The 16176-nt window shown below is 38.5% G+C and overlaps 1 protein-coding gene across 1 annotated transcript; it reads right to left on the reverse strand.

Moving 5' to 3' along the window:
- Positions 1-314: 314 nt before the first annotated feature.
- LOC143885602 (putative pectinesterase 66) lies at positions 315-2181 on the reverse strand. Its single transcript, XM_077389807.1, has 5 exons — positions 1967-2181; positions 1704-1863; positions 1358-1567; positions 764-1005; positions 315-471 (listed from the first exon to the last, which is right to left on the reverse strand). The coding sequence occupies exons 1-5, from the start codon at positions 2179-2181 to the stop codon at positions 315-317; spliced, it is 984 nt and encodes a 327-aa protein (XP_077245922.1).
- Positions 2182-16176: the final 13995 nt, after the last annotated feature.

Consider the following 16176-nt stretch of genomic DNA (forward strand, 5'->3'; position numbering starts at 1 on the left):
TATTGGTTGTTGTTAGTTCTGGTAACCATGAATCCTCCATCAGTCAATTGAAAAATTGTAAAATAACGATACCTCTACTATTAAAGCAAGGGAGTTCATATCATTTCTACTATATTATTAAATTAATAGAAGCAACAGTGAAACTAGCCAGCACATTAACAAGCCAGGTTCAACAGTTTTGCGTAAGTAATTTGGTTCTAATCTAGAAACATTTCAACCCAAGCTCTTTTGTGATCTAAATAGAGTACATCGATACTTAATGATGAGCTTACAAGATTAAGAAATCAACTGTAAATGAAGTTGTGAAAATGTTATCAGGGTTGTCGTCTTATCCAGCCATCGGTATCGATGAAAGACGTGCTAGTTAACTCACTAAGCTCTGCATCACTGAGCTTCTTTCGCCACCACACTCTCCTCGAAAGGTTGGAGCCTGCTCCAGTGCAACCACTCTCTGCAAAAGTTACAGTTCCCCTGCCAGAAACGAATGCACAATTTTTCAGTTGAGATCATTAGTTTGGTAAGCCACCATAGGGCTGGATGATCAAGATCCGCCATTGGATCGCAACATCGATGGCCGAAATCTTCAAACCAATGATTGGGCTACATCAAACAGATGATCATGATCCCTATCCTTAGACCAAGATAGAGAGATTAAGATCATCTGTTTGTGATATGGTATGACAAACATAGAGAAGCTGTGTCTTAAGAGTTGGGTCTTCATATATCACACAACTTATAAGGAATGTAAGTTGAGAGATCTTACACATGTCCGGAGGCCACCCCTGAATCCCATCCAGCAGGAAACACAACATCAGCCATGACTGTTTTGTAAAATAGAACTCTTGGAAAATGTCCCCATGCTCTTCCAAGGTAGCTCTTACCACTTCCAGTTATCTTACAATACTTAAACACAAAACCACTTGGATCAGCTGCATTTGCCCTGCCTTGAGCTGTTATATAACCATATTGTGGCCATGGATTCACAGTTGCATTTAGTAAACATGACTGCATCACAGATATGAGAATTAAATGTCACTAATAGCAAAGCCTAATTACACACCTAATTGTTGTCCAATTTTTTAGAGTAAAGGCTCATCAGTTGTGAGTTGCTATGATATGCTCAAATGGTGATCGCCCCACCTCTATATCAATCCAACAGTATATATCTTAGCCCTGACTGTGGGGTCCCAAACTGATTATTGGACTCAAAATTAGACTGCGACAACTGATTGTGGGTCCTAAACTGATTATAGGACTCAAAATATGATTGTGACAACTGATTGTAGGTCCCAAACTCATTATTGGACTCTAGATCAATTGGTTGTCACACTCTAAAAGAAACAGGGCCTTAGCGTACCTCGTAAATAGATTGGCCCATGCCCCAGATGAAATCGATGGCGCCTTCGATATAGCATTTATTGAAATAGTGGCGGCCTTGCATATCGCTTAGTGTATCTTGAAAGCCAATAAAACTGCACTGGTAGAAAGAGGATTTGTCTCCGTAGATCATTGCGGCTACAGCTTGCTTCGTCACTTTGTTAGATAGTACTTCATGGTTGAATGTGTTCTGTTGAGCTCACAAGACAATACCGATCACCAAAAAAGCATTATCAACAAAATCAATAAATCATTAGCCTTGTCTCATAAATCAATATTTTTTTGTCTTAGTTGTAGATTACTAGATAAAGATTAAATTGTTTCACCTTGAAGGTTATAAATTTGGCAACAAAATTATCTGCATTAGCGTGAAAGGTGGCACTCTGGTATGTACCACTGGCATCCCCACAAGCAATTATCGTATCACGGGTCGAATGTCCTTCGAGCAGAATGAATGGTCTATCAAAAGAGATGGTAACCTTCTCCCTATATGCATACATATAGTTAACAGAAATGTATAAAAGCACGCATTGAAACATCATGACAAATGAGGAAACGATAACAGCTAGAAATTAGGTTAGGTGATTACAGATAAAGCCCAGGATTAACTTTTACACGAATCCACCGGTTATTATTTTGTGGAATTGAATTGATGGCAGCTTGAATTGATTTAAAATTTCCTTGGCCCGTTTTATCTACGACAATGGTCTTCGCAAAGTTTGGCACACCTTCGATATGCCTCCAACAGCCAAAAAAGAACAAAGTTGACAGCAAAACATTGAAATTAGACGGCATTGCCCCCATCTTCAGTGAAGTATGCAACTTTTTTCTTCAAGAAATCTGTCCAATGAACTCATAGAAAGAAGAAAAATAAGGAACAAGCTATTACCATTCATCAACCTCTGTATCACATGTTCTTCTACTTCATTGTGAGTATTTATGAGAAGAAACAAAGAGAAGCATTAGGACACAATGAGTCGACTTTTCTGAGTTGGGTACAGATAACTTACTTTTATTTCAATGGTAAAAGATTGAGAAATGATATTTTCTTACTGGAATAAGTTTAAATCTTACCATGTTTTTCATGCAAAGCCGCAAGAATCTATCAAATGAATCCTCAAAATAGAATAAGATTAAAATCTTACCATGGTTTTGATTTGATTCTATCAAACGGATGTTCAAAATGGAACCCAGATTTTCACATTATTTCCTTTCCTTTCTAACCCATTTGACAAAATAATCCGAAAACGTGGTAACAAACTCATTTGGAAAGCAAACCGAAAACTGCAAAAACAAGATGAAAATTTCCTATTCGATATAGTAGAGCTTCGTTAGTGTGTGACATCATTGTAATACATTGAGGCTTAGTGGGTCCCGCCTTTAAATGATCTGAGTCCACTTGGCAGGTCCAGCTTTGGATATCCTAAAGCCAAAAGATCACATCGATCTCTTGTTTGTAGTATGTATCAGTGCTTAAGAATACGGATGTGACGTGGAATGTGGCAAAGAAAATTTCTTGTCGACTCGGATCAGGAAGCGGCCAAGAACGTGGTTAACACGGTCATAACTCGAAGCGGCCAAGAACGTGGTTAACACGGTCATAACTCGACGCGGCCAAGAACGTGGTTAACACGGTCGAAACAGTCATAACTCGACGTGGCCAAGAACGTGGTTAACATGGCCGACACGGTCATAACTCGAGAGAGGCAAAGGAGTTTATTGACTCCGTAGGGCAAAATGCGGATGTGGTGCAACGCGTACCCACTATGTTGTAGGAGTCTGTAGGAGTCGACTCGGGTGAGTTCCTGGTCAAGTCATGGACATTGAAGAAGTTTCTTGAATTTAGGAATATCGCATGATTAGTGGGATTTTTGGGTTATAGGAGATCCAAAGCAAGCTTGCCAAATGACAGTTCATATCATTCTGAGTCGGATGACTTGAAACAAGTACCCACCATGTTGTAGTGGGGTTTTAAAGGGCGCTGATAAATTATATCTGTTTACAAATGTCTAAATCTTTTGATGTTCTCGATTTGAAAATTGCTTGGGTTTGTACGAGCTTGTGCTCGTTTTCTTCACAACAATTTATAAGTAGAAGGAAGGGGGTTTAAATCTTCTCATCCAACCGCCCTCTTGCTTCCATTTTAGGTCCTGCCCTAAGATCTTTCAGGATAGCTTGCCTAGCCCGCAATTAGTATGATATTCACCAAACATACAATACCAATTAATGATTTTATCGGTGGCATACGTGCACCATCTCCGAATTAATTTTACCGTGAAATATCATATATCCTGATCTTCCGTTTTGGAAGTCTATTAGTTAAGCACAAATGGTAAGAAAGGCTGTAGTCTCTATTTAATATTTTATAAAAGATGCGGAATGATAGAATGAAGGGCGCCCCTATTGATGGATTTTTGCGAAGTCAACACGTTTTCCACTTTTTAAAGGTGCATTCCACTTTTTTCGGCTCTACACTTTGCAAAAATTCACCAATAGGGGTGCCCTTAGAGCTGATTTTTGCAAGGGTACCCTGTAAAATGCCAACATACCTTTCATTCTATCATTACTCTATAATAAATATAGGGAGATGATATTTTCACTCCCCTTGCATTACGCATGCGCTCCCCTTATAATGTGATTTGATGTGAAAAGTAGGAAATTTTAACTCTTTTTGATGTCAAATCACGTTATAAGGGGGCGCATGCGTAATGCAAGGGGGGTGAAAATATCATCGCCCTAAATATATGCTGTATAAATAGAAGAACAATTATTATCTTTCGCCAAATTTCTCCAACTCGTCCTAAGTATTGCGTGATTGTTTGGAACAGTTATTGTGCCCAATTATTATGCCGCATTTGTCGGTATATGAAATTTAAGAAAATAAAAGTAGAATAGGAATTCGCCTATTCGATATGTCTTCACTCAAAGTTAGTGGCTAATTTATATGGAGAATTTATATGATGGGTGGCCGTGAAAACATGTGAAGTATTAAAAAGTAGGTATGGCCCACTTTTTTTTGATGATCCAAACCGTTCATCTGTTTGGGCACAATGTAAATAGGTTGTGCCCCAAAAATCATTTCCATAGGATGATCCTAACCCTCCGATCTGAAGAAGATTCCATAAATGATTTTTGGAAATCTCCATATTCAGATCATTTCAGAACGGAGGGTTAGGATGATCCTATGGAAATGATTTTTGGGGCACAACCTATTTACGTTTTGCCCAAACAGATGAACGGTTTGGATCAAAAAAAAAAAAAAAGGGGGGCCGTACCTACTTTTTTAGACATCACGTGTTGTCACGCCCACCTTGAATGTATACGATCCCATACTCCTGAAAGTGAGACAAGCTTGGACCTTGAATGTATACTGGGTACATTGTGATCTTAACTGTGCATCCCCGTGGAGACCGCTAAAGAACAAAATGACTACTAAATTTTAACATTAGTTGATTGGTAACATACATTCAACATGCGTATGACAAATTACAGAGTACAAACAATAGATTTTAAAATTTTACCTTTCGGTCGTTGAAGGATATGCAAGGGTATCCCACAAGAGCTATGACATATTGGGAAAAAGGAAGAGAAATGAAAAACTTAAAGCCGATACAGAGGGAGATTCGTCTCTATTCTTTGTGTGCTTGCTCTTATATCATAAAACACGTGGAGAGATATAGTGAATCTCCATAAGAGAAATTTTAGGAGAAAGATTTTAGGACGAGTTAGATGAACGATTTTAGGTGTTAAATGAATAGTTTTCTTTGTGTTTTAGAAGGTATAAATTAGGAGCATTAATGGAAACCAAAAGGGCAAGTTACACCAGTAAAATTTTCTATACATGTTATATCAATCTCGTAGATAATTGAAAAATAAAAAAAAAGTAAGTACAACCATGCCCATAAGGAAACAACCATGCACATCGTCAATGACTAACATAGTTTCCTTATGGGCATGTTTGGATTTTTTTTTATTTGTTTCCACGATTTAAAAGGAATTTGATGTAGGACAATTTCTTATGGCAAATTATATCAGCACAACAATGTGTTAATAATTGCTTGCACTTACGCATCTTTTCTTTTATTATTTTAGGGGTTTGATAGGGTCATCGCAAAAGGCATTTCGCGGTTGGGCTGTTGCATCTGACAGCAGCCACATAGGCTCACTTTTCAGTGGATTTTGTCTTCATTCATGAGGTGGCCGCTGTCTGATTCAACAGACCAACCGCAAAATGCCTTTTGCGATGGGCACTAGCAAATCCCTTATTTAAAGGATGTTGACTTTTTATGTGAAAAAGTCATTTTGTAATTCAAACTTACAATGGGGTGTTTTTAGTCATTTTATATTTGTCCTTATTTGGGACTTGCTTTATGCTTTTGGGCTTCCCTCCAAAAGGACTAAAGTCATGAGAAAGCTTTAGTCCTAGATGGGAAGTGTGAGAGGGTGAGAGTGGCCATATATATACTTTCACTCTTTTAACTTTGTGAATGAGCAAGAGGTTATGGGGATCCTACGCGCACGGATCGCCCACTTGGGTCCGGCGGGCTTTTGGTCTTACACTAGCGCCGCCCGGCCCTGCCGGCCGCGCGCGTGGGCATAAGGCCTTTTTCTTTTTCCATTATTTATTTTTTTCTTTTTTCTTTTAACGGTTCAAGAGTTTATTTATTTTATTTTAACTCTTTTTACCGTTTGAGATTCCTTAATCGTGGTTTAGTGACCGTCTGGTAATGTCTCTCACGCACTAAATGAGTGTGACGTTTCAACCTAACGTGTATCAATTTTCTATTTATTCGGATTTGTGGAAAACAGAAAGATACCTTTTAAAACGACTTTTTGTTTCCATTGTTCTCCTTGCTTTCATCTGTTTTCTGCAACCACTCCTTTCTCTCAAACCCTTTCTGATCAAGGCAATTTTGGCTCATATGAGCAAGTTTTAAGACATCCGGGCTGCGTAAGTACACACTCCTGGAGCAAGAGTTGTTTTATCCTTGAGGCATACGCCGAGATGCCCATTTGCACCATTGATTCATCATAGTGAGGGCGAGATTTTCCTTAAGGACAACGAAAATCCTTCGTGCCTCAACTCGATAAGTAGTCTAACTATTTCTCTGTTTTAGTACAATTGATTCTTGCAAAATAGTTACTGTTGATTTCTGTCTTCTCAAGTAAAAGGGTTATTTCATTATAAGGTATTTTCGAATCCTAAATTACAGATTTGCAAATCATTTTCTAACAAATGACTGTCAAAAGATTATTACGTACTGTTACAAAAATGCTTTGACAAGCCAATTAGTGAAATTATTAAAACATGGGTTGCTGATATCATTAGTGAAATTATTAAAACATGGGTTGCTGATATCGTTTCCCTTCCTTATATAGGATTTCTGTTTTGTCAGGATTCCTTGTTTGTTTACCAGGGCCCTAGATATAGCTGGTAATTTCAGTTTAAGATAGAGTTTGAGTAGAATTAGAACAACGGTTTTATAAGAACAGGTTTATATATCATTGAAGAAGTGGGCCACACTTGTACTTATACCCTCTCTTAAATTACTTGTAAAAACATGCGCCATCATATTAATAACCCTAAAATTTGAGTTGGTGAGTTTACAACGTACCACTCTCTTGAAAGCCAAACAGAGCTTAGTACATGTGTATGTCTCATAGAGAGAGAGGGATTAAAAGTATGTACTTTCGGTTTGGGAAGATTTAGTCTTTCGATTCATTACAAAATATCTCAAAGCTTTCCACATGGGCGTCAGTGATGGTCCCAGAATTGGGGCATCGCCCAATAGTGGGCCTATGCTCATAGCCACGGAACTCTCAATCTCATAAATGGAATACCCAGGTAAATCAAGGTGATTGCGAGATATTCAAGAGGGTGGTCTACTCAATGGTCTATTCGGGGTCCCGTGCCCGATTCTAAGAAAGGGGATGTCACAGGAACCAGATGCCCGTTCGAATAGATCAAAGGCTAGCAATTTGGACAGCTCTAGGAGCAGCTAGATCAGGATGCCAATGAGCTAAGAAAGGTAAAGAGAGAGGGAATTAATTCATTTACCTTTATTCGTACATGGATTTCATCACTTGGAATTGGAATGGGAGAGAGAAAATTAGGGTGATCCTGTGACCCAGGAAGAGCTTGTCACAGTCGAGATTTGGATTGAGCCCACTGAAGAACCTAGCGGTCATGTTGAACAGTTGCTCGATCTTGAAGCATATGTGTCCCCCACTTAAGGGTGTCAATTTTGGCTCTGGCTCGGAGGCTCGCTCGAGCTCGGCTCGAATCCTTAACGAGCCGAGCCGAGCCGGCTCTCCAGGCTCGGTAAGCTTAACGAGCCCAGCCCAATTTAGGCCAGGCTCGGCTTGTTAAGAATTTAATATATTTAAATATATATATTATATATTAATTTATGCATTAAAAGGGTTGTCCAGGGAGTGAAAGAGAGGGGGGGGGGGGCAAAATATGTCACTACATTTTTGGAACCCCATTTGTTACTAGGACCACCCCCCATAGTGTAAAAAAGTAGTCAAATTACACTAATAGGGCTGTCCAGGGAAGATGAGGGGTGTGAACATAATATAACCCGAGCTCGGTAAGGCTCGCGAGCCTGGCCGAGCCTGACTGTGCCGAGCTTTTGAGCTTAACGAGCCGAGCCGAGCCTGGCCAAGCTTGGCTCGGCTCGGCTCGTTTACACCCCTACCCCCACTCTTTACTCCGTCACTGTCTCACATACTGGCTTCGAGTTTTCATCTAAAAGTTGAACCCAACTGATTTTTTTTTAACAAAATCCAAAAGAATAAGAACTTGAAGTAGGTGAAACCACGGCAAATTACAAAACTAAACTAAAATTTAAAAAGAGAAATCACCACCAAAAAAAGAAAAAAAGAATTGGCTTTCGTAAATAACTTATAAAATTTAGCAGATTTTGTCTTCATTCACGAGGTGGCTGCTGTCAGATTCAACAGACCAACCGCGAAATGCCTTTTGCGATGGACACTACCAAATCCCTTAAATAATAAAACAAACAATGCGTTAGTGTAAGCAATTAACACATTGAGAACTTCTTTTCTTTCTTGAGAACATCTTTTCTTTCTTGCTGATGAACAACGTGAGGCTGATTGGCAATCGATCGAGGAGATTCAAGTGTTCCTACATTTCCAATCGCCATCTTGTCTTTGATAAAAAATGTGTCAAAGGATGGAAAAGAGACACCAAATTCATCGATCATATTATGTCATTCCATTCACGCCCCAAGGTATTTATTCTCAAACTGATCTTATCAGATGTGGAGGATGAACATTCTAAACTAGAGGAATGGATTGATTTGGCCGCAAGGAAAGCGGTCGGAGAGCTTGATCTGGAATTCTCCAAGCGAAAACAGCCTTTTAAATTTCCCTCCAATATTTTAAACAACGTATCAGTTAAAGTTGTTAAGTAATGCGGGTGCTTAAGAGGGAAGAAGAAGAAAATTAGAACACAAGAACACAACTTAGAGAAGAAGAAGAAAATGGGAGCAAAGCTCAACCCAATTCATATTCCATCAATTACATAAGTTTATCAACATCCAAAATAACCTCTAAAGATAGTTTTTAACTTTTTAAATAAAAGAAAACCAAAGCAAATTCGTTCAAGATCCTCCACTAGCTAGCTTAAGGACTAACATAACATTAATTGCATTGGAACTCACTAACTTTGACTGTTTTGGGAACCCACGGACACAGTCCACAAAAACTACCATAACTTTATGCCCTCTTATCCAATTTTTAAGTACAAATACTTGTTAAAAAGATCTCAAAGAGACCTACAACTTTGTAGTTTACCATTTTTCATAATTCTTCCATTTAGAAGCTCAAAAATCAGGTTCAAAACGTGCCAGCCACATTAATGAGGGACTGCACCTTGGAACTCCACCAAAACCACCTAGGCATGACATAGCTGCCATGTTGGCACTGCATCATTATCTCCAGGTGAGAAAGAACTCGCCCACGAGTTCTCATCAAGCTCTCTATGATAAGTTGTCAAGTCTTTAACATTGAAGTTGGGTGAGTATTAATATTTAGAGGTAGCTCAACCTTGAATGCATTATCCCCAATTTTCTTAAGCACTTGAAAAGGGGCATCCATACTATCTTGAAATTTGCTAAACTTCCTTGGTTCAAGAAAACTCGCCCTCGAACCTTGAAATATCGAAGAATGATAATCAATTGAAACTTCCCAAGATCAAACTCCGCTTCATAATCTCCGTGAAGAAGTGATAATTTATCTAGATTTTGAACATGTTTGAATATATAAATATCAACTGTGAGCTTCAATGTAAGATCGAATAAAAATGGATCGATGTAATTAGATGAAAAAATCGATGTAATATTTTTTCATTCACCCATCACTTCAATATCCATCGGTTCACCTAATATGTAATCGGATCCAATTTCTTTGGTGATGAATTCATTGAATTGCCGTTGAAGTTCCTCGTACTCCTCGTTAATTTCAACAACAAGTAGAGAATTAAATTTACCATTATCATTGGTCTCTTGATCAAATTCATTCTTAGAAATAAAAAAGTTACTCTCATATCCTCTCTTGAACCATGCAATCCGATACTGCTTTGGATGTTGTTCGGTTTTGAGCTTGAGCTTGTGCTTGTTCACCATTTTATGAGATATGATGTTCTCACAACTTCCACCATCGATCACAATGGAGCAAACCTTGTTATGAGATTCGGATCGAGTCTTGAAAATATCGGAACGAAGCCAATCATCATCGGATTCAACCTTTGGTGTAGCAAGTGCTCTTTGGATCACCAAACTTTCTCCTTCTTCGGATTCGATTTCTTCATTTTGTATGCCATCTTCCTCATCATATATGGGTTGATTTGAATAGTCAATAAGATCCTCATCATATATGGGCTGATTTGAATCATCAACAAAATTATCATCATTTTCTTCATCACCGAAGGCAACTACTTGCCTCTTTGGATAATTTTTGAAACGATGGCCAACTTCACCACACTTGAAACAAGCATTTGAATTGTTTGGACGATTGGGCTGATTTCCAACTTGATGTGTAGGGGCTGATTTTGTAGAATTTTTTTTTGAAATAGTCGGACCTTGACTTTGTGCCTCCACCATGTGAAGATTCACCTTTAGAAGAAGGATAGAGACTACGAACATCCATATACTTTTTAGCACCACAACGAGAAAGCTTAGCCTCCACCTTCAAGGCTAGTTGATAAGCATCATTGAGCGTCAATGATCGGTGCATTTCCACCTCATCACGAATGGAAAACTTCAAACCATCAACATACCTTGCCACAAGTTGATCTTCACCCTCTTGAATATCATTACGAGCCATAAATTTGTAGAATTCTTCGGTGTAGTCCAACACACTCTTGGATTCTTGGCGTAGGTTGCTGAATTGAGAAAAGATAATTTGGGAAATATCCAACGGAATAAATTTCTCCTTAAGCCTTGACTTCATTTTCTCCCAAGAAGAAATCTTACGCTTTCTTTTGCGGCTTCTCATCTCTTGAACCTTATCCCACCATGTTGAAGCGTAGCCACGAAGCCTTGTAGCCACAAGCATCACACGTTAGCTTACAAATCCCATAGAATTGTAAGATTTTCTTTTACTCATTAAACAAGATTAAAATGTCCTTATACGTGATAATACAAATATTAACTTGTAAAAGACCAAAATACCCATGACAATTAGTGATGAGTTTGAACCTACGGGTGTGAGAATATCATTTCTATGTGTTCGGTAATTCTTATGCATGGGTGTAAAACAGATGGGACCACCCCATCAAAGCAAAACACGACGTGTAAAATTGTGGGCCCCACCATATGCATGGGATCGAGACAATTGGCTAAATCCTGTGAAACCATTTCATAGAAATTTCATTGATATCTTTTTATAAGCAAATTGACTTCGGCAGGAAATCCTGGGACATAACCCATGGAAACATGAAGCAAAATGGTGGGCCCACCCGATGCATGGGTTTGAATTGAGTTGGTGAGAACCACCCTATCAAAGCATGTCACTAGGCATCACGGATAATTTGTTCTTTTTACAAGATAATTTCCATTTTTTCCACCTATAAGGACATTTTGGTCTTTTACTAGCAAAAAACAAATCTATCATGGGTATATTGGTCCCCAACTGATGACATGACCTTATTTGCAAAATTCAGTCAAAAGGTCGTTACCCTATTTGAGAATGGAACAATTACTAATGGGGGGACAAAAATTAGGCGGAATTATCAACATGACACATGCTTTTCAGAAATTATCAACAATGGACAAAAGATGTCTTGTCAGTAAAAGCTGGACGGAAATGTCCTTTGGCATTTACAATACGTTTTCATCTTGTTTTTTCCTTCTTCCATCTTCTTTTACTTTTACATCTTCCTCCTTGCCCAGCCACCATTGTTGTTGGCAAGTTTTGAAAACTTTAATGTTAAGTTCATACCATATATCTCTCTGTATCTAGGGTTTGTTTTTCTTATTTTTAGAGTTTTGCATTATTTTTCATTCCTCTGTTTCTGATTTATCTTGTTTAGGATTTAAGTGGTTTGTATTTTAGGGTGTTTTCTGGAGATAATGCAGGCTTCACTCACTTTTTGGAAGACAAGTGGTTGTATAAGAAAAATTTGATGTAATACATGAATGGATGGCTTAAATTTTTTTGTATTACACAAATTGGGATTTAATACATCAAGCACATTTAATGAAAACAACATCCATTTCTTTTGTTATTTTTATCATGAGCAGAATTGTAATGCCATTAGAAGAGTTGATATAGGCAGGGGGTTTTGTAGCAAAAGGGGTTTATCAATTCTCTGGGATTGAGGTTCTCTAGTATAAAAAATGTGCTTGATCTACCATGCTCACTATGAGCCTCTTGGCGTTCAAGTCGCATGGTAAGTTGCTCAATTTGTCTTCGAAGTGCTTGAAGTTCATCATCTCTTTCATCTCTGAAATCTTCCATCATTTGGTTACCACGCCTTTCTCTACCTCTTCGTGCCGCCATGAAAATCAAATCGATGCTAGCCCAAGAGAGTAACGTTGGCTCTGATACCAGATAATGCGGGTGCTTAAGAGGGAAGAAGAAGAAAATTAGAACACAAGAACACAACTTAGAGAAGAAGAAGAAAATGGGAGCAAAGCTCAACCCAATTGATATTCCATCAATTACATAAGTTTATCAACATCCAAAATCCCCTATAAAGATTGTTTTTAACTCTTTAAATAAAAGAAAACCAAAGCAAATTCGTTCAAGATCCTCCACTAGCTAGCTTAGGAACTAACATAACATTAATTGCATTGGAACTCACTAACTTTGACGGCTTTGAGAACCCACAGACACAGTCCACAAAACTGCCATAACTTTCTGCCCTCTTATCAAATTTTCAAGTACAAGTACTTGTTAGAAAGATCTCAAAGAGACCTACAACTTTGTAGTTTACCACTTTCCATAATTCTTCCATTTGGAAGCTCAAAAATCAGGTTCAAAACGGACCAGCAACATTAATGAGGGACTGCACCTTGGAACTCCACCAAAACCACCTAGGCACGACATGGCTGCCATGTTGGCACTGCATCATTAAGTTATCGTATTGTGAATTGAATCCCCCTTCTAATTTCAAAGGATTGCACTCTTTGAGGATTCTGTTTCTGAATTAAGTCGGATATAATGAACAAACAGTTCAAGTCATATTTTCTGATTGTATGTTTCTCGAGAGCTTGGAACTCAAGAAGTGTTCCATGTTCAGTCGCTTGGAAATTCCAAACTCCACATAGGAAGCTGAAAACATCGAACATTATTGATTGGTTTGAAATGGTGGACTTGTCATTGCTGCCCCAAACCTCAATTCATTCTATTTCTCTGGTAAATTTTCAAAGATCACTCTTTCTAACGAGGACGGGTTGAATATGAAAGTGAGAGATGTTATATTTAGATTCACCGATATGGGAGGATGGGAGCGACGTGGTCAGTTAAGAAAGCTTATGTCGGATCTCGCTCATGTTGAGGTCCTCACAGTCAACAGTAAAATAATTGAGGTCTGTGTGCCATGGATTTGGCTTTCATTCTTGGTTTGATTATCAATTGAGTATTTGATTCATAAAAATGAGGTTTAATGTTACTGCAGGGCCTATATTCAGATATGACGAACGGAATGCTTAATATAGCACCCTTTACTCTTCATAATCTAAAGGAATTTCAGTTGTTGATGGATCAGACGGGACATTGGAATCTCATTGAGATAGCCTTCTTCCTCACCAAAATGTCGAAATTTGGAGAGAGTTTTCATTGATGCGAGTCTCTTAATAACTTCTAACTCTTGTCACTAAATTCCATATCTATTATCATCCTCTTATGTATCTTCTTCTCCGTTTTGATCCTCTAAGGCCATGTTCGGCAACAATGATTTTTTTTTTCAGGGAATACTAATTAGCCTAGTGGTGAGAATGGGTAGAAAGAGTATGAAAGAGAGAGAACAAAGAGGTCTGGAGTGAGGAGATGATGCGGATTGGCTGAAAACATAGAAGATTTTGTGTAGAGTTTTTCTTTACCCTGTTTTTTAGCCATTTCTACCCTTCTCCTCACTCATGCCCTCTCAATTCTCTCCCTCTCCCACTTCTTGATAAACTAATATTCAATGGAAAAAAATTTCATGGCTTCCATAATGGCCTAAAGCTGATTTAAGCTTCCATAATTAAAAAAAATTAACCCTACAATAGTAGGGGTAGTTTCGGATCTCGCGAAAGTTAATACTCGAAAAAAACAGAGATCTTAGAGAGGAATTACATACATTTCGAAAGAATATTACAAAAGTTTACACAGAAAAGTAACCAAACTGCGAGTTAATTACAATTCAACCCTCGTCTATTCCACTCGAAAGTGTCAGATCCCGGATCAAAGCCTTGCCTCCGACTGATAAAAATCCACAGTCCGGCCCGATTTTGGGTCCGATACAGTCGATGATTCTTTTCCTTTCACGCCGAAACTAGTTCTGGCTCCAGCAACTCATGTACATGACCTTCTGTAGGGATTCGTCAGTCTGATTCCGCTTCTCGTTTCCCACGCTCCCCAGAAATCCACCGTAATCGGAATCGGAGATTCCAGAAAAGATCCGGAAACCGGAGGAAGAGATCATTTTCTCACTAAGTTGGAGAGATCCAAGGCCGGAATTCCATTTCAATCCCTGATCTGTGTGGCCTTGTACCACCGCCACACTAGTTGCCATCCAAACCCTGCTCAGATAACTCATCATCTTCTGCTTCTTCTTCTTCTTCTTCGTACAAGATTTGTTTTTCTCTTTGATTTGATCTTGCTTTTCTATAATTCTTCACTTTGATCTACAAGTGGGTTTTTTTTTTTTTTGCCTAAGGAATGCAGACGCGGTATTTATAGGGAACAGATTGGAAGAAGCCAAGTGGTTTTTTTTGAAAACCACTTTTGGTACCCGGGGTTTCCGGTATTTCTGTCCCTATCCTAAGGGATGGTGGTTTTATCACTTTTGTCCTTACTTCAGAGAATAGATAAAAACGTCTTTATCGTCAATTTCTCGCAAGTAGATTCCCTTCTCGATATAGAGTTTTTAATTTTCTTTGGATTAGTAGAGAACTCTCGCGTGGATAGGTTTTCTTCAAATTTTCACTAATCAATGTTGGATTAGAATTTGGGCACACTTTTTGGGATCGTACCCTATACCTAGCAGTGTTGAAGTACAAATGATTCTATATCACCAACACTAGTAGCTTAAGCTTTGGGAGTAATTTTTTTGTTTAAGATGGTATCATAACTATTGCCTCCCCGTAGGTCTTGGGTTCGAAACCCAACAAATTCTTGATATTAAAAATCTACTAGTTCAGCAAGGGGCTACATGTACGTGCCATGTGTACAGCCAACTCAAAAAAGATCAACATGAGGGGGAGTGTTGAAGTATAAATGATTAAATAACACCGAGTCTAGCTACTTAAAGAAAAACATATCTTCCATCAAAGAAAGTTGGCAACGAAGCGCACCCCCAACAAAAAATCCTCCCTAAAATAAAACAGATCTCCAGAGGCCCACGAGTTGAGGAAAAGTCAAAGAAAAAGGAAATATAGCTAAAAGATGAAAGATCTCCTAGAGTAACATCGCTTGACCTATATGGGGTCTTGTTCTAGGGGTTATGTGTGGGCCTCACCAATTGCAAAAATCCAACTTATCTATTTCTTTTCTCTTGATTGTTTTGAGTTTGACATCAAGGGTATCATGACCCTAGTTAAGGGTGTCAAGCCCGATTTAGGCCAGGCTCGGCTCGTTAAGGCTTGTTAAGAATTCAATATATTTAAATATAGATATTATTTATTACTATATACACTAAAAGGGTTGTCCAGGGAATGAAAGGGGAGGCAAAATATGTCACTTCATTTTTGGAATCCCATTTGTTACTTGGACCACCCCTCATAGTGTAAAAAAAGTAGTCAAATTACACTAGATAGGGTTGTCCAGGGAAGATGAGGGGTGTGAACTTAATATAATACGAGCTCGGAAAGGCTCGTGAGCCGAGCCGAGCTTTTGAGCTTAACGAGCCGAGCCGAGCCTGGCCATTTACACCCCTAACCCTAGTTGCTATTCCCTTTTCCTAAGATATTATTCTAAGGATTGGACAGTAGCCTTGTTCCTGATAATGTATCATCTCTCTTTAGTTAAAATCGTGGTGGGGATCCGCCTAACTCTAGCTTAAGCTTTTGGAGTAATTGGTTGTGTCACAACCAAAAACTTTTTTCATATGTAATCAAAACAATGGAA

This window comes from Tasmannia lanceolata, unplaced genomic scaffold (genome assembly GCF_043159265.1).
Source record: "Tasmannia lanceolata isolate RefF3 unplaced genomic scaffold, GAP_Taslan_0.1 ptg000008l, whole genome shotgun sequence".
Lineage (NCBI taxonomy): Eukaryota > Viridiplantae > Streptophyta > Magnoliopsida > Canellales > Winteraceae > Tasmannia > Tasmannia lanceolata.